This window comes from Miniopterus schreibersii (genome assembly GCF_964146895.1).
Source record: "Miniopterus schreibersii genome assembly, chromosome: 4".
In the NCBI taxonomy this organism is placed as follows: Eukaryota; Metazoa; Chordata; class Mammalia; order Chiroptera; family Miniopteridae; genus Miniopterus; species Miniopterus schreibersii.
In genome coordinates this window covers 71,084,691-71,103,824 of record NC_138105.1, presented here as the reverse complement: position 1 = coordinate 71,103,824, position 19,134 = coordinate 71,084,691, and the positions used below count along the sequence as shown (strand labels likewise).

The 19,134-nt window shown below is 48.8% G+C and overlaps 1 protein-coding gene across 1 annotated transcript; it reads right to left on the bottom strand.

Moving 5' to 3' along the window:
• Positions 1-315: 315 nt before the first annotated feature.
• BRME1 (break repair meiotic recombinase recruitment factor 1) lies at positions 316-19,118 on the bottom strand. The gene is made up of 9 exons (XM_081134359.1): positions 18,729-19,118; positions 18,099-18,153; positions 14,198-14,369; positions 11,471-11,552; positions 11,129-11,233; positions 6,883-8,145; positions 3,755-3,840; positions 1,687-1,779; positions 316-1,011 (listed from the first exon to the last, which is right to left on the bottom strand). Exons 2-9 carry the CDS (start codon positions 18,130-18,132, stop codon positions 861-863), a joined length of 1,986 nt encoding a protein of 661 aa, XP_080990485.1. The 5' UTR covers positions 18,133-18,153; positions 18,729-19,118; the 3' UTR covers positions 316-860.
• Positions 19,119-19,134: the final 16 nt, after the last annotated feature.

Below are 19,134 nucleotides of genomic sequence, written 5' to 3'. Positions count from 1 at the left end.
TAAAGCAGCTTGTCCCATGGAACAGAAAGGGTCACTGAGCACTGAAAACAAACTCTCCAGGTGAGTCCTGTGGCCTTACTACCACACAGATGCTTGTGTGGGTGCCTGAAAAGGCACACACAGCCATATGCTCCTGGGGAACCCCACACACTTGGAAACACACAGGGACTGCCTGACCTGTGTCCCAGCAGTAGCCCTACTTGCCATCCTAGGGAGGATGAGAAGTGAAAGGGGAAAGAGGCAAAGGGAGGTTTGTGGGTGAGACATCAAGGAACCCAAATGCTTCAACCCCCAAACAACAGGTCCTGGGGCCTTGCTATGGAATAATTTATTAATAGTCTTCACAAAATAAATAAAATGGAAATCCAGAGAAAGAAAAACATACAACCAACAAAGGGAGCCTTCTCCTCCAGGAAAGAAACAAATTCTGAACCTGCCATAACCTCAGCTAAGGAGACAAAATTTGCAAATCCAGATAAACACCTGGGTGGCTCTGGGCTCTGCTCCTAGGGCCCCACCCAGCCTCCACCTCCCACTGTAGCCTCAGCCTCTGGAGGAGCAGGTTCCCCTCCATACAGACTCTAGAGGGAGGCTATTGACTCCAGTGGGACCTCCAGGGTTTCCCAGGGGAGGCTGACTTCTAAGTTGGCTGAAGGACAGTTTCTGGGGCCCACCAGGACCTTGGGGCTAACAAAATACCAGGAGCAACATCAGGGACTGAAGGTTTTCCAACGTCTGCAGAGGGATTGTTACTAGCTTTGTGGCAGGAAATAAGGCATTTCTAGGGGCCAGGGTTTGAACATCCATGGGAGGGGTAGGAACTGCACACATGGTCCCCCAGCTTCCCCATTTGGAAGCATCTACAAATCCCTCCAGGACTGCTCCCCTCGAGGGAGAGTCCCAGCCCCCTTTGATGTGTAGGGCATGGGAGCTTTCCCTGTAGGCTTTGCCTTCCGGTAGTTGAGGCGCTTGAATGCTTCCAGGTCCCGGTGGGCATTCATGATCAGCCGGCTGCACAAAAATGCTGGCATTGACTATGAACCAGAGCAGCAGGACGCACCCCACACTCCTGCTCACACATTCTCACACAGACTCACACACTCATGCACAATCCCAGGTCACATATACACACAGGCTCACACACTCTCACAGGCACATTCACACGTGCACAATCAGAACCAACCTATTACAGCCGTAGCTGGTTTGGCTCCGTAGTTAGAGCATCGGCTCATGGACTAAAGGGTACCAGGTTCAGTTCTGGCTAAGGGCACATACCTCAGTTGCAGGCTCAATCCCCAGCCCCAGTCAGGACTCTTTCAGGAGGCAACCAACTAATGTGTCTCTCACATCAATGTTTCTCTCTCTCTTTCCCCTTCTACTCTCTCTGGAAAGCAATGGAAAAAATATCCTCAGGTGAGGATTGAAAAAACAAAATAATCAACCTGTTACAGAGTAGACTATTGACTGTCCCCGCCCCTCTCCAGAACCTAACAATTCGGTAAAGGATGGGTCTATGACATAATAGGTGAGGGCTCAGGAGGAGTGACACTTTCTGGGGGCCCTTTGCTGGGTGGCCTCTGGGTAGCTTGGGCTGCTGAGGGGGGTCTCCTTGCTGCCCCACTGGTTTCCCCCAACCCAATCCTTCCTAGGCCCCATCCCACTGCCTGTCCATCCCCTCTTACTTACTTCAGGTTGGAAAGCTCAATAATGAGGCCACGCACAGTATCTGTTGCATCCTCCATCCTGGTGGCTTCACAGGGCTTGATCCCCTTGTGGGTACTGGAGGGAAAGGAAGACAAGAGGCCTGACCTCAACAGACAACTCCACCAAATAACATTCTGGGGAGCTTTCGCTGGGCCTTCAGCTGTCTGCTTTTTCAGATATTAAGCTACCATGGGGCAGACCTCTGATGGCCTACCCAGCTGGATCGACTGCCAAAAGCACACCCAGAATCCAGTCCCTTCTCCCCACCCATGCTCCCCAGACCCCCAGCTCCTGTCCCTATAGCTTGTCTCCCATGCAGCATGGGGTGGAGGGCTGTGAAAATGGAAACTGGCTCACTGTACCATCTGCTGGCACCTCTAGGCCCCATCTCCTCCCTCCTGTCCCCCTGCTCCCAGCTCCAGACACACTGAATTCCTGGCCTTTCCCTGAGCACCTCTTAAGGTTCTGGAATGTTCTCTCCCAAATGTCTCCTCCTTGGGGCAGTGGGGAGGGGGCGGGGAATCTGGACTTTCCTGATCACTGAGTTAAAATGTTAACCCCTTCCCCACTGACTTTTTCTCCCAACACTCTGCCATCTGATTATCTAATTTGCTTGTCTCTCACTCACTCTGCCTGCCTCGCCCAACATACACTAGATTGTAGCTGCATGTTTTGTCCTGTCCCACACTGCTTGCCCAGTGTCCAGAGCAGTTCCTGTAAGAGCTAGCACTGGATGGCGTTAACCTCTATGGGAGGGGTGGATGTGCCACAGCACCCACTGTATCTAACGTGTGGCCTGCGGATGCTGGCAGAGGGTCATCCTCCTGGCCTCTAGTCAACAGCTCTCCCCAAACCCTACCACACCCTGGGCTTGGCAACACCTCCTGGGTTGTCACTATGGAATCTCTGTTCTGCTCCACCTTCCATGGTCACCCAAGATGGCTGGCTGACCCAGGCCTTAGCTTCTTTTGTGTCTTACCCACCATGGGCCATCAACTCCAGGACCTGCCCTGTGGGTCTTCCAGATGTCCATGTGGGGTCGCATCGCCCAGTGAGGACATCAGAGATTCAGACATGATTTTCCCTCCTCTTTGCTCAAACAATGGTGGGGCCACTTTAACTAAACTGCCTCTGGTCCTTGTTCAGGGCGTGTGTGTGTGCACGCATACACACACAAGTGGAACAGGTACTAGTGACAGGGCTTGTGCAAGGGAAGAAGGCAAAAACTCTCCACCTTATACCTTGAGGAGGAGGATAGGGAAGAACAGAAAAACTCGCAGAGTGCTGTCCCTCCTCCACACTTGCTAGACAGAAACAGAACCTTGGCCATAAATAATTGATAAGACACCGCCTCTGCGGAGAGGCCTGCTCAAGTACAAGGTAACACAGACGATGGTCACCCAGTGCTTGCTCCTGGCAGGGCTGGGAGAAAGGACAGGAGAGAGATGACAGACTGTGAGAGGCCCTGGGGTAAGGGGAGAGGACACCCACAATCCCCACATGCACAATGCTTGGGTGTAGGGACAGTGTACCCAGTGGCCTGCCCTGGGGCACAGAGCCAAGTGGGAAATGAGGAGACAAGCCAGGTCAGAGACCCTGGAGGCCCCACCCTGTGCTAGTACTGGGACCGCCCAAGATCAGCTGGGCCAATGGTTCTTAGCTATCCCACTCCGAGGAGATTCAGGCGAAGTTTTGGGCCTTCTCCAGAAAAATGCACATGTTGAATTCAAACAACCAGCAGAACCAGGGGCACCACCCCAGGGTCCCGGGGAGAGACGCTTGTTTGGGTGCAGATGGCTGGTGACCAGTTCTCCACCTTCAGGGAGCCAGGGACACACACAGTTTGAAAGACAGGGCTCAGCTCCCTTACTGGACTGAGAAAATTGAGGCCCAGTGACGGACAGCCAGGGCCCCCTCACCCCCTCATCAGCAAAATGGGAGCTCACAGGGCTAGGGGGAGCTCCAGTGCCAGGGAAGCAGTGACACTCCCCTCCCAAGGGAGGACTCCCACCAAGATGAGGGTCCTGGGGTGTCCTTCCACCTGGCCTACCTTGGCTGAGCCTCAGTGAGGGGGCTTCCATCAATACCTACGCTGGTGCCAGGCCAGCAAAGGCCCACCCTGCTCCCCGCAGGAAACAACTGGAAAGAGAGAGCACACGTGTGAATAGTTAGCTGTGTAAGCCCTGCACAGGGAAGGGGAAGACATACAGGAAACATCTCACTTCCCCTTGGCCACACCATGAACACTGAGGCTGGAGCTCCTACAGAAGAAAAGTGATAGTTATACCTGGGGGCCACCAGCCTGGGCTGCTCTTGCCATCCCCCCCTCAGAAAGAGAGCCGACAGGGTAACCACTGGGTCTGACTCTGCTGTCCTCTCCTGGGCCCGCACCTTCCAACAAGCTGCTCTATGCCTGGAGGTGGATCCATCTACACATTCTCTATACATCTTGCAATATCTAGAAGGGTACAGAGAAGACCCCAAGGGGTGGTAACTATAACAAGGTGAGCAATGATGTCAAGGGAAGAGGATGGCCAGATAAGCCACATACTTTTTGTATGTCAGGAAAAGATTTTGCAAATATATTGCAAAGGAAAAACTCATAAGTAAAAGGGAGAAAGCCAAATAATCTTGATAAGCTCAAGTTTCTAAATGTCAACAGTGGTTCAATTTTTGTGGGAAAACGTCAAGCTCAATCATGGAGGTGACAGACATCCCATGGGAAGAGGAAAAAGGGTTAAAAGGTGGTGGTGAGGGGGCAGCCTGCCCAGGACCTCTTCTAAGGAGACCAAAGTCCTGGGATTGGAAAGGAGCCTGTTCTAGGGACATCCTCTCCCCTAATGGGGTGGGGGATGGGGTGAAGGGCTGAGCTACACTAGCAAACAGGTACCCGAACCACACGAAAAACTGCCTGTAGCCCAACAGTTCTCACCTAGGGATGACTCCATCCCCAGGAGACACTTCACAATGTCTGGGGACATTTTTGGTTGTCACAACTAGGGGAGAAGATGCTACTGGCATCTGGTGGGCGGGGGCCAGAGATGTTGCTCAACGCACTACAGTGCACAGGACAGTCCCTACCAGAGAACAATCTGGCCCTGGACACCAGCAATGCCAGCTGGGGTCTCTGCTGCAGACAATACCATGAGTGTCTCCCAGCATCTGGCTATTTCATGTAGGCAACTCTGACTTAAAAGACAATCAGTGTCACATATTCACCAAACTCACTGCACTGTTCCTGGCCATGAGGAATATTCTCCCTCCCACCAGAGCTGTATAAATGTTTGTACAAAAGTGGTCCTGAACGTGCCAGGGTCAGAGTTGTAGGCCCCTGAAAGGCCCCTAGGAACCAGCTTTTAAAATGATACTTCTTAAGTATTATAGGGAGGCTCCACCAGCTCTGGGGTATCATGTCCCAAGGGAGCTGTTTTGAGAAGAAAACACCAATTTTCCTGTGAGGGGACCTGGGTTTGAAACTGGTCAGTCACCACTATGTAACCTCTGAGTCTCCAAGTGGCTTCATCTAAAGTGGTGCTCATGGTTGTATGTGGTAAGGCTCAGGGCCGGATGGTGGGAGGCTGTGCTGCTGCTCTCCATCCATCTGTGCTCTGTTCCCAAGTGTCCCTGCCCACTTGGCCTTCCTGCCGAGGGCCATCAGAATCTTCCCATGGGAATCTGCTTGTGCCTGGGTCATCCCAACTTGTTTAGGAACACCCAAAATCAAAACAAAACTTGTCCAGGCATTGGCAGCCTTGTCAAGGCAGTACCTACTCCCCTGGGGGACCTGTCAGGTCTGACCACCTGGCTGGCTGCCTAGGTCCTCCGCACTGCTGATTCCCTGGTGCTTTCCAAGTGTAGTCACTGGCAGCCTGTCTGGAAGGGCTCACTCTTTTGCCTGCTGGATGCCACCAAATGTCCCAATTGTTTCCTCAACCTTCTCCCTTAGCCACTGCCCAAGAGGCCAGAGATTGGGAGTAACTTAGCCAACATTTCTTTCTGAGTGAGTTTGCATTTCTCAAGAAACAAGGCTCAAATTCTAAAATTTCAGCTGTTCCCAGCACCTGAACGCCTACCTATCCAGATCATGTTCCAACTCTGCACTGTGACCTACTTTCCATGATCTTGCTCATCTGGCGATCATGAAACAGGGGCATGAGGAGCCAGGGCCCGCAGGGAGAAGGGAGTCCAGGTAGGTGAACATTGTGGAAGGCCAAAAACAACCCCTGGGAAGGCAGTGCAGTGGAGGCCTGCATTTGCTCAACTCAGCCACGCTCCCCTCACACTCATAACAGCTGGCTTTCTTCAGCTGGGCACCAGATGAGGTCATTTGCTTGTTTTGGAGCTGTGTCACATGAAGATTCTTTAAGTTCCGAAATGATAGGGTACAAAAATGCTCACTTTGGGAAAGGCAGGAGGGAACAGTGCTACGGAAAACCTCAGGGGGGCAGGCACCACGCCTGATGTTTTCATGCCTGGCATAAGCAGGCTTTTGACAAGCATGTATTGAATAAATTTTTGAAAAACATCTTAACAAGGACAGCTGAAAAAACAGGTCAACATTTGTAAAGGGAGTTGGGAGCCACATTCTCGGATGGGGTGGCTGAGGAGCAGCTGTAGAATCAGGAAAATCTGGACACAGACCCAGCCTCCTCCACTCCTAGCTGTGTCACCACTGGCAGGTGCCCAACTTCCTTCAGCCTCTCTTCCTCACCCAGTGTGTGGAAAGAGAACTGAGAACCACCTACCTCCACTGCAAAGCACTTAGCCCAGGCTCAGGTATGGGACATGGAGCCTCCCCTGGGAGCGGGGCTAAAGCAAGGCTGCCACCTGCCTTGATGGGTGAACGCCATGACTGGCAGAGGCTCACTGGGCAGCTTTCCCACTTCCTGTCATGCAGGCAGCTCCCTGAAGGAAGCAAAGTCCCTACAAATTCCAGCAGAAAAAATTCCATACATATGTTTGGGACAGGGTCCTCATGGAAAAGCAAGTCTTCCCTGTCTGAAAAATCACACAGACCCCAAACCCACTGAAGCTGTAACTCAGACTCCCTAGACTCATCTGCCATATAAACAGACCACCACACATCCCATCTTCCCCCACCAATGGGCGGTTTGGATGAGGGCCTGTGGACACTGGTGCCTGCCCTGGGATGGTCTAGCTGTAACTTAATGCTCTTACCTGCTCAGGTGGGGCTTCAAAGTTGGGGGCTTCCAGGGCATCCTGTATCTGGCTGTCTGGCAGGAAGTAGAGTTCCATGGCTGGGGACCCCCCCAACATGGCCTGGTCTGTAGGGTCAGGAGGATGTTTGGGCTGGCCTGAAGGGCCTAGGGGGATGTCTGGGCTGCCCTGCTGGGCTCTGGCATCCTGAGGAGGACCAGCCACTGCTTCTCTGTGCAGTGGCGGAACAGAGGCTCCAAGGGACAGATCAAGCTCCCTGAAGTCTTGTTCAGCTGCCTTTTCACCCAAGGGCTGTGACAACAGAGGCAGCACACATACACCTCCCAGCCCTTCTTGTTCCAGGCCTGGTACCTGTGTCTGATCAACAACTGGGCCCATTTCTGAGGCTACAGGACTGGAGTCTCCAGCATCTATTGTGGGCTCTTGAATCCCATGAGCCAGAACCAGGGACACTGCAGGGCTCCTGGGGACATCACCAGGGGGCATGGCTTCCCACCCTGCCTCCCCTCTGCCTCCTGTGGTCTCCCCAGCGAGAGGCATGCCCCTGAGCAGGGCCCTGTTAAGGACTCCATCAGGGACCTTCCTGCTGGGAGAGGCAGGTGCCCCGGTGTTAGCCTTCCCATCTGGTCCAGCCACCTCCAGAGCCCTCTGTTCTAGCTTGGTGAGGTCTGTGATCATATCTGTGATGACAATGGTCCTAAAGGAGGAGTGTCTTGCGCTGCTACAGCTCCCTTCTGCTTCCCTGCCAACCCTGCTGAGTGTCTGCATGGGGTCAGGTGGGGCCTGGACTGCAGATCCAGGCTCTGAGCCCTGAGTGGCCAGGCCCAGGATGCTGTCTCCTTTCTCCTGGTCAGCCCCTGCTACCCCTTGGGCGCCTTCCTCCTGTGGGGTTCCTTGGTCTGGCTCCTTCTCTTCAGCACCACTGCTTGGCAGATGCCCTTTCTGGCCACCTGGAATCCCACCCCTCCCTGTGCTTCCAGTGTCTGGCAAGTTGGTCCCTTGCTCCAACAGATAGTTCTGGCTGGTGCTCTCTGAGGCCAAGGGCACCATCCTCCATTCTGGAGAAACACCACTGGAGACCTCAGGCTGAGAATCCCCCATGCTGGACATAGGTGTTACAGGGTTTTGGACGCTGTGCTCAGAGCAGGTGCCATCTGCCTGGGTCTGGTCTCCTGGCTCCCTGGCCTCCCAGACAGTGAGCTCTGGGGACTCCTCCCATGACTGGCTTCCTGCCTGCTGGGCACTGGTTTCTGGTGGTGTCTCCTGTATAGAGAGAAAGAAAGCCTCAGGCCTTCAATAATCAACCACCCTGAAGATTTTTCTAGTTGTTACTGCCCCTGTACAAAGTCTCAGATGCTGTGTGGATGACTGAAGGGATCAATACAGTAGTCCTCCCTTATCTGTAGGGGATACGTTCCAAGACCCCCAGTGGATGCCTGAAACGGCAGATAGTACCAAACCCTATATATACTATGTTTTTTCCTAGCCATATATACCTATGATAAAGTTTAATTTTTAAATTAGGCACAGTAAGAGATTAACAATAATTAATAATAAAATAGGTCAATTATAACAGTATACTGTAATAAAAGTTGTGTGAATGGCTTTGGGGCTATTACTGAGTGAAATAAGGGTTACTTGAATACAAGTAATACTGTGATAACACAGCAGTCAATCTGATAATCAAGAAGGCTTTTAAGTGACTAATAGGAGGGGAGCATATGTAGGTTGGAGTCACTGGACAAAGGGACGATTCACGTCCCAGGCAGGACAGCATGTGATTTCATCACACTACTCAGAGCAGCATGCAATTTAAAACTTATGAATTGTTTATTTCTGGAATTTTCTATTTAATATTTTTGGACAGTGGTTGACTACAGGTAACTAAAACCACAGACAGTGAAAGTATGGGTAAGAGGGGACTACTGTCTCTTGTGCTCCTTATCCAGTTCAGGGCAGAGCTTTGTGCCAGGGGCTGAAGGGGTAACCAGAAGCACAGGAATCCTTCCTTCCAACAGCCCCTTCTCCCCACCAGCACCAGGCATGTGGAGATCAAGGATATAAAAATCAAGGGCACCTGTGGACCACACCAACGTCAAATGCCTGGACTGGAGACGAACCATATTTATTTAAGATGTTACCACTGTGCCATCAGCTCTCCCTTCAAACTGAACTGCAAATAAATTCAATACCTAGGGATTGAGGTATGCATCTAGGGTGCTTATAGACGGCAGCTGCTCCCCTACTTTTTTTGTACACTTAGCGCTGGGGAGAGACACCTTCTCAATTATCTCCCTGCACCTTAAGGCCAACCTTTCTGAGAGGGTCTGCATTACAATGCCAGACCTGAAGGTCACAGCATGTCAATAGGTCTTCAATGAAGACACTGGCAACCAGACTGCTGAGTTACACGCAGCCTTTTCAGCATTGACGGCAAAGGTATCACTCCTTATTTTTTTCTTTTTATTAATCCTCACTCAAATACATTTTTTCCACTGCCCTTTAGAGAAACTGGAAGGGAGGGAGGGGGAGAGCAGAGAGAGAGAGAGATAGACATCGATGTGAGAGAGGCACATCAATTGGTTGCCTCCCACACATGCCCTGACCAGGTGGGCCAGGGATCAAACCTGCAACCCCAGTACATGCCCTTGACCAGGGATTCGAAACCACGACCCTTCAGTGTATGGGCGGACACTCTAACCACTGAGCCACACCGGCCAGGGCATCCCTCCTTTTTCACAATTAAACTTTTGTAAGATCACTGTAAGTTCTTGTGTAATTGTGAGAAATAATGTGAAAAGATCCCTTGTGCTCCTTACCCAGTTTGCCCCAGTGGTAACATCTTACATTAACAAAAGTACAGTGTCACAACCAGGATGTTGAAATTGATAAAGTAACCAACCTTATTCAGCTCTCCCATTTGTATATGTGTATTAAGTTCTACACTCTTCTCTCACTGGTGGAGGCTGTGTACCCACCATGACAGTTAAGATACTGAAAAGTGCAAAACAAAGATTCCCAGTGCTGCTATTTGCAGCCAAAATCACCTCTCTCCCATGTTGCCCACCCCATCTCCAACCCCTGGCAACCACTAGTCCACCCAACATGTCCATGTCCATGATTCTGTCATTTCAATAATGTTCTGTAAATAGAATCTCTATAACCTTTTTGGGATTGGCTTTTCCTGCTCCACCTAACACTCGAGATCTATTCATGTGGTTGCCTATGTCACTATTTTGCTCCTTTTTTATTGCTAAGTTGTGTGCATGGTATAGATAGACTATGGTTTGTTTAACCATTCACCAGTTGAAAGATTATCAAGGGTGTTCCTGACTAGGGGTGATTACAAACACAGCTGCTGGGCATTCCCACCATGCACTTTTTTTTTTTTTTAAATACGGCTTTATTGATTTCAGAGAGAGGGAGAGGAAGAGAGAGATGGAAACATCAATGATGAGAAAGTCATTGGTTGGCTGCCTCCTGCAAGCCCTCGACTGGGGATTTAGCCTGCAACCTGGGCATGTGCCCTGACCTGGAATCGAACCTTGATCTCCTGGATTATGGGTTGATGCTCAACTGCTCAGCCATGCCAGCTGGGCCCACCACTCACCTCTTTTAGAGGCATGTATTACCAGACATGGTCAGCCTTGGAGCTCACAGTGGCAAGGACAAGAAAGTACACTGTAGGACCCCCCACAGCCCCAACTTGCACAAAGCTTCTGAGAAGCAAAGGGGTTCAGGGACAGAACATGAGTTGCCTTTCTGAGTTTTCTTTTTTTTTTAATCCTCACCCAAGGAAGTTTTTATTGATTTCTAGAGAGAGAGAAGGGGGGGAGAGGGAGAGAGAGAGAAACATTGATTGGTTGCCTCCCACATGTGCCCTGACTGGGGATCAAACCCACAAACTAGGTATGTGCCCTGACCGAGACGACACTCCAACCAACTGAGCAACCCGGTGAGGGCTGTCTCTCTAAATTTTCCAATTCTCATGCAATGTGGGCAAGAGGGCTCTGGCCTCCAGCACTTTGGTATAGGCACAGCTGTCCTGAGTGCCTCTCACAGGCCTGCAAGCTGCCTGCATAGTATCTGCAGTTCAGAGACATCTGTAGTGCAATATGATGAAAATGGGGTGTGGAGATGTGCAGATCTAGCCATTGCCAAAGAAAACCAAGGTTAAACTCAGCTGCCAGGGCTGGGCCAAAAATGCCCACCTATGGGGCTCAGCCTGCTGATTTTAGGGCCTTACCGAGCTAAAGGCCCCACTCCCAAGGTCCTCTTCCCTCATAGCTGCTAGTCTTGTCACTGCCTTCCTGGGTTTTGCAAACTGGGGAACAAACCTCCTGACTGAGTTCTGTGAACCAGACACAACAAGAACAAAGCAGCAATAAATACAAGCGAAGAATGAGGTCCAAGAAAGAAACCAAACAAATCAAAACCTGTTTCTTTTGCATTGTCTCAAACATGGCCTTTGCCCTCTATCCCCAGGGCAAACCAGCCCCTGTTGGCCATGAGGTTGAAGAGGCAGGAACTCCAGCCTAAGGGAGGCAGCTTCTTTTTGCACACATGGAAAGCTACAAAACAGGCTCACCTGGAAAGGAGGAAAGGGAATTGGCTCCTTTTCTGGTTGCAAGAGGAGCCTGGAGGGAGCTTCTGCTTCCTTATCCAGAGAGCTGGGTAGAGAAAGACAAAACAAGAGGTTCTGAAGTCATCCAAGGCTTTCAATGCACCTAGTGGGACAGAGAATGAAGTCCAAAGGCAAAGTAGTGCTCAGAATCTCCTAGAAGGGAGGCCCTGAAGCACCTGCTGAGAGAGGGTGGGATGGAGGAGGTGAGCAGTATGCTGGGGAACATTTTACTCCAAGAAGAGTGCTGAGTCCCACATCTAGAATCCAAACTTCCTGCTGTGGGTGCACTTGACCCTTATAATCCCAGTAATTGGTTCCTCAAATAAGACCAGGAATTCTCATTTGCACTGACACTCCCGCCCCCAGCTCTGCAAATTCCAAGGGAATTTGTATATATGAGAAACAGTGTCAAAAGAACCAGGTGTACTCATAATTGCCAAAATGTGGAAGCCAACAAGATGGTCTTCAGTGGGTAAAAGAATAAATAAACTGTGATACATCCAGACAATGGAATATTATTCAGCACTAAAAAGAAATGAGCCCTGGCCACATGGGTCAGTTGGTTGGAGCCTTGTCCCATGCAGCAAAAGGTTTCAGGTTCGATTCCCAGTTGGGGCACAAACCTGAACTGCAGGTTTGATCCCTAGTTGGGGAGCGTACAGGACACAACCAATCGATGTTTCTCTCTCTAAAATCAATAAACATATCCTTGGGTGAGGGTAAATAAATAAATGAGCTATCAAGTCATGAAAAGACACAGAGGAAACTAAGTGCATATTACTAAGTAAAAGAAGTCAATCTGAAAGGCCATGTACTGTATGATTCCAAATACACAACATTCTGGAAAAGGCAAACTATGGAGATGGTAAAAAGACTAGTGGTTGCCAGGGTCAGGGGAAGAGATGAACAGGCAGAGCACAGGAGACTTTTAGGGTAGTGAAAATACTCTGTATGATACTATAGTGATGGATACATGTCATTATACATTTGTCCAAACCCATAGGCTATACAACACCAAGAGTGAACTCTAAGGTAAACTATGTAGGTTCATCTTTGATTAAAAAAATAAAAAGTGCCATTCTGGGGAGTGATGGTGATAATGGGGGAGGCTATGCCTGTGTAAGGGCAAGGGATATGTGAGGGATTTCTCTCTTCCTCTCAAATTTATTGTAAACCTAAAACTGTTCTAAAAATAAAATATATTTTTTTATATCCTTGCCCAAGGATATGTGTTATTGGTCTGAGAGAGAAGAAAGGGGAGAGAGAGAAAGAGAGAGAAACATCGATCGGTTGTCTCCCATACACGCCGTGAACCAGGAGTCTAGATACTGATAGCAAGAGCCTGTTAGAAAACTTCAATTGGGATGGGTTGTTTGGGCGGCTTCTGGAGTGCTGGCAAGATTTCATTTCTCAACATAAATGTGTTAAGCTTGTTTGCTTTATGTTTTCTTCCGTTATATTTCTGGGCACACGGTATTTCTTAGTAAAACATTTAAGAAACAAAAAAAGAAAAAAAATGGTGGGAACCTGCTTCTGGGCTTCTGACTATTCTTATGGACAGCAGATGGCTCAACCTCATCAGCCCTGCCCTGTTGACCTCTCAGGAATAAGGAGCACTGTGACATTGCTGTTCCTGGGAAAAATGGCTTAGATGTGACATGTGGACCCTCTCTTCATATCACACACAGAGCAGGGCTGCCTTTAATCCTAAAACTGCAATGACCTGAGATCAGACACATATACACATGCATACTAGAAAACAATTCTGTCAGATCACATGCCTTAATATTTTACTCAGAAAATTTGGTAGTCCAATCCATGACACATTCGCTGAAGACTTCAGGTAGTAAGAACCTTCCTTCTAATTCATGCCAACCCTTTTTACTTTGCTATAGTTAGTTACACGTGGTTTAACACAGTGGACAGACTAAACTCTTCTCTAGATCTTTTTTTCCCACCCCCACCCCCTTGCTGAAAAATAAAATAAGAGAACTGGGAAACCATTGTAGTTAGGAGCACAGGGGCAAATACAGCCAGAACCCCAGCCTGCCTTGCACCAGCTCAGTAGCCTTGGCAAGTCATTTGATCTCTTGAAGCCTAGAGTCCTTATCTGTTAAATGGGGATAAAGGCCTATTTCAAAGTGCTATGAGGATTAAATGAACTGTATGTGTTGTTTTTATTCTTTTAAAAAAATGTTTTTATTGACTTGTGAGAGAGGAAGGGAGAGGGGGAGAGAGATAGAAACATCGATTGGCTGCCTCCTGCACCATCGATCAAGCCACAACTTGGGCATGTGCCCTGACTGGGAGTCAAACTGGTGACCTCCTGGTGCATGGGATGATGCTCAACCAACTGAGCCACACTGGCCAGGGCCTTTGATACCTTTTTTATCACAAAGGAATGTGGGGTAAATATAGATTTGACCAGCAGAAAGGACAAGCTACATTCTATAACTAAGTGACCTTGAAAAATTCAAGGTTTTTCTTGCCAGTGGTTATAACATTGACCTTTCTTGATAGAGAGGAGAGTCCCATGGAGGAAAGCACAATCAAAGGGCTCTGAGTCCCCAGGGGGAGGCATGACATTGGATAGGTCATGTTGATCCCCTTCCTTTTGCATCCTGTTCATTGGGTTGCTGCGCTGTGCCCACTGTCAATAGGGAGGTACTGAAAATGTTCTGAGCCACCTACCTGGAGGACACCTGTCCTGGCTCCTCCCCACTCTGCTCTGCAGAGGAAGCAGGTCCTGATCTGCCTTTTGACTCTTCAGGGTGACACAAGGGGCCCAAGCTGAAACTCTGGGGGGCCCCATTAGAGTCTTTGAGTCTTGGGTTCTTTGGGGGTTTCGATGGATGAATTCCTTCTGGTTTAGAGACAAAGGAAGACAAAAGGGTAGGAGATGCCAAGAGCATGCACTTCCATGGCTGGCAACCAAACCTGGCAGGGCCACTGCTGCAATGTGAGCAGGTTTGTTCCAAGGTCAGGAAACCCCTGACCTTTCCTGGAAAGCAAGAGATGGGATAGAACCTTATCCAGGTGGGACCTAGGAGTTTATGTGGCTACAGGATTCAAAAGCTTTGTACCTATGGACTGGTTGTGACTGAGGCTGAATCCTGAGGTGGTCTGGCTGGGCTCCAAACCACAGAAGACAACCTGACCCAGCTCACTGTTTTTCTGGGGAAGTGGTAAGAAGTGTGTATTAGCTCCTTCGGGTCTCAGTTCAAACATCTCTGCAGAGGGACCATACCCTGACTTTGCTATAGAGTCTTCCCATGCTGTTTTGTTGACTTCAAAGCATTTCTGCAAGTATCAATGTACTGGGTCACTTCTGTCTTGCCCACTGCAAATTGCTCCATGCAAGGAGGGGCCTTGCGTATCTCACTCTCTGCTGAGTCTCAAGTGCCTAGAAGACCATCTAGTTCACTATCACTGATCAATAAATAACTGGTAGATGACTGAATAAACATGTAGAAAATCAGATCACTTCCCAGGAAATGCAAATACAACTAAATTGTGTACCACTCTAGTTTTCTGTGATGCCTGAAGAATATCCACCCTGGGAAAACTTGGACCCAATGTCATTAAGTGCTAAGGAACTGATGTCTCAGCTGCCACTTAATTCCTTGTATCTCCGCAGTACCTTCCCCATCACTGAGAGTAATTTAGAGCCTAAAGGTGTTTATTATCATATACTTGTTGGATGAAGGAAATTCACTTACACAAAAATTGTCATTAGTGGCTGGCTTGTGAAGCCTCTCCAATTTATTCAATGAACAAATAAGGGTGATTCTAGTGAGCTCCATGCCAGACACTGTCTTAAGAACTTGGGTGTATTATAAAACTTCAAGACAGGGTCCTGTTGTTATGCCCATTTTACAGATGAGAAAGCCCAGGCACCTGGAGGCCAAGGAATCTAGAATGGGGTCCAGGCATCCAACCCCAAAGTCTACACACTCTGAGTGCCTACTATGCATTACTGAGTGCCTACTATGTACTGTGCTTCTAACCAGGCAGTGAGGACAAAATGACAAACCAGATGCAGGCCTAATTTTCCTGGACTTCAGTCATGTAGATCCTTTCCAACCTCGGCTCTTTACACCCATTGAATAAACCCCCCTTCCTCTCAATGCCAATTGCTAAGGTATGCCTCAGCATTCACTCAACTGTTTGCACTCCACTAGACCACAGCAACTTTCCTGTAATTTCTTCTAATTCTGTGAGTTATGGTTCATGTGTGCCCATTCAGAACTATAACCAACTGCTGTGTATTTGATTAGCTCTCTCCATGAGAAGCATTTTTCTTTTTTCCTTGACTTGACCTTGAGGGTGTGGAGGGGAGGAACTAAGTCTGCTGTACCCTTTGATCTCATCCTTGCCCTGCCTCCCACTCCTCTTCTCAGGTGCCCACCTCAATGCTGCACCCAGAGCAAGGCTCCAATGAGTTTCTTACACAAACATATTCCTACTTTGTGGTCTGTCAGAAAACACAAAATACAGCAGCTTCATTTAAGATGTCCAAACATTAGCTTGCTTTGCTAATCCAATGGACATTTATACCAAGTAAGAAACAAAAATATCAACAGAAGTGAAGAGCCTCCCATTTCCTTCCTCTGACCTGTTCCCACAGGACTAATATAAGAAAAACTGAGGCAGAACCTTGTTTTCAACACCAAAGGCCAAAAAGACGTTGGAAGGGAAAGGGCTTCTTTCACCATCTACCAGAATTGTCTTCCTCTCTCCCTACCCCATCCAGGGCATACAGAAACAGCTGTCCTGGGCCAGCCTAGGGGTTTAATGAGCTGGGGAGTCCACAGCCAAGAGAGGCCCCAAATGACTTGCTGTGGGTGGGCTTGGCTGTCCCCAGCTTCCCCCTCTGAGGTCAGAGAAATTCTTGTGTCTCCAAGCAGCCTGTTGTTCATCTCTACATAAAATATTTCAATCTGTTGATAATTTATTTTCAGTTCCAGATTTTGAGGGGGGAAAAATGAGTCCTACTACTTAAGTTCATTAAGCACTAAGTAAAGAAGTAATTGCTAAACTTTTAAGAAGTTTGAGTTACCTTATCAGGGGTGGGAAATGTCTGGCCCTGGTCTGGCCCTGCCAAGGCAACCTTAGGTGGGACTCAAAATTCAATAAATCTAGGAGCTTTTTTCATAGCTAATTTTTAAGTTGATAATTTTGTACGGCCCATGAATGATGTTATGAATATCCAAATGGCTCTTGGCAGAAAAAAGGTTCCCCACCTCTATTAGATAACAGACAGGGAAATAGAACTACACTATGTCATACTGTATGCTTCTTTTCGAATGAGAAAATTCTATGTGTATATGGACAAGTGAAAATGGTCTCAATATACTGTGAAGTGAAAAATGAAGGTTGCATATCAATGTGTAATGATTCTATCTTCCAATAAAAACACTATATTTTTGTACATGAAGAAAAAGTTTGGAAGAAGTAGTGTACTCAGGTTCATTTCCTGTTGTTTTTTTAATCTTCACCCAAGGCTATATTTTTATTGATTTTTAGAGAGAGAGGAAGGGGAGGAGAGAGAAACATCAATCAGTTGCCTTTCATACCCGCCCAGAATGGGGACTGAACCCACAACCAAGGTATGTGCCCTGACCAGGAACTGAACCCTCAATCTTTTGGTGTTTGGGACGACACTCCAACCAACTGAGTCACCTGGCCAGGGCATTTTCTGTTTTGTTTTGTCTTTTATGCTGTACTATATGATTGACCTTGTACTGTGGTTTTGCTGGATGTTAACATTAGGGGAATAAAGTCTGGAAGGACAATCATAATAGCAGCATATATTTGTGTACTACCTAGGGTCTCTTCTTGGTGCTTTACAAATACTAATCCACATCTGAGCTCTAGGGCATGGTTCTCAACCTTGGCACTACTAACATTTGAGGCACTATTGACATTTGGGGTTGGATCATTCTGTGTTGTGGGGGCTGTCCTGCACATTCTATGATTTTGAGCAGCATCCTGGCCTAGACCCACTAAATGCCAGTCCCACCCCTCCCACACACACCAATTGTGAAAACCAAAAATGTCTCTAGATATTGTCAAATATCCTCTGGAGTGCAAATTCCTCCCCACACCAGGTTGAGAATCACTGTTCTAAAAAAAGGAGAGGTGCTCTTATTATCCCCTATTTGCAGAAGGGGGAAAGTGAGGCATAGAGTAAGTCATCTGCCATCACAGTGAGCAGCAGAGTTGGGAGGAATCCAGGTTTTTGTTTTGACAGTGAAGCACTTAGCCACACACCAGATGGCCTTTCAACACATCAAGCTCTATTCAGGAGTAGTCTCTGAGAGAGGCTTGCATGGAGGTTGCACCCCTGCCCCAAAGACTGGGGCCCTCCCCTCAGCTGTGGACTCCACCAGAGGCTGGAGGAAGCTCCACAAAGCTTTTACTTTCTACTGTATGCACCCCTCCATAATTTATACTTTTTTTACTAGCAGGTGTAAAATCATTTTTTAAGGGAGCTTGGTGTGGTCATTTTAGCATTTCTGCAACAAATAAGCCCAAATTCCTCCTAAGAGCAGAAAGAGCAAAAAAGAAATCAACTTGAATGCCCAAATACCTGAAGTCCGTCGAAACTTCTTCCTCTTACTCATTTTACCCCTCCCTTGAGAAATCTGAAAATGAACAAAATTCCATCATTACAAGCAGCATTGTCCCTGGGTACATAAGACCCAGTGACATTTGCTGAGGGCAGAAGCCACCCCATCCCCCACTTTGGCCCATGTGGCTGCCCTAAGGGGTCAGTTAGGCCCCAAGAAGACTCAGGTTGGGAGTCACAGCAACCTTGGGCCATGGCTGGGGAAGAACTCAAACCTCCTCCATACTGCAGAGGGCAGAGAGGGATCTTCTGCCAAGGATCTGAGAGCTCATGGGTGGGGGTGGGGATGGGTATGTCCTCAGTGGGAAATCTTGGGGACTCTGGCTTCTAGTCCCTAAATTGGGGCAGCCTGCGTGAAGCCCCTCCCTCCAGGCTGGGGGTCTCTGGGAACCTTCTAGAGACACCCGAAGGCTTTGGAGGGTACATGGGGAGTCCTTCAAAGTCACTTGGTGGCTTTAGTAGGCCCATCTGGGGCACTTCAAGGGCTGGAGGTGGGGCCTTTGGGGGGGCGCACCTGGGGTCTTAAAAGGGGCAGGAGTTGCCACAGGGAATTCCTTCCAGCCTTGGGGGCCCGGACAAGCCCAAACTGACCTGAGCCAGAGAAGTTGTTGAGGTCCCTCTGTCCTTATCAGGAACTGGGTAGGTCTGCTTGGAGCTGTTGCGGGATAACTAGGTTAAGTTATATGAGTGAAATATTTTGGAGAAAATAAAAGGTAAGTTCGCCCCCCTCTGAGGCGCGGCAGCCCTCTGAGAGGGGCTGGAGCTGAAGGGCCAGGAGGTCTGAGGCCCGAGGGTTGTGAACTGGCTTCTGGTAACTAAGCCCACACTAACCCTACCACGGCCACCGAAACGTGAGGAATGCCCAGAACCCGACAGCCTCGCGGGACGCAGTGAATCTTGCGGCTACTGCCACCCCTCACTTATGGGCACATTCTGCTTCTTTCCCGCGCACTGCGAGACCCAGTCGCGCGCATGCGCTACGCCTGCTTTGCTGCTC

What these genes read in the sequence shown, in the direction of transcription:
- BRME1 (XM_081134359.1), bottom strand. Translation starts at nt 18,132, where the DNA reads ATGAGTAAGAGGAAGAAGTTTCGACGGACTTCAG. An exon ending in CCAGGACAGGTGTCCTCCAG is followed by an intron (nt 11,553 to 14,197) that starts GTAGGTGGCTCA and finishes TTCTCTACCCAG; the next exon opens with CTCTCTGGATAAGGAAGCAG. An exon ending in TTCCCTTTCCTCCTTTCCAG is followed by an intron (nt 11,234 to 11,470) that starts GTGAGCCTGTTT and finishes TCTGGTTCACAG; the next exon opens with AACTCAGTCAGGAGGTTTGT.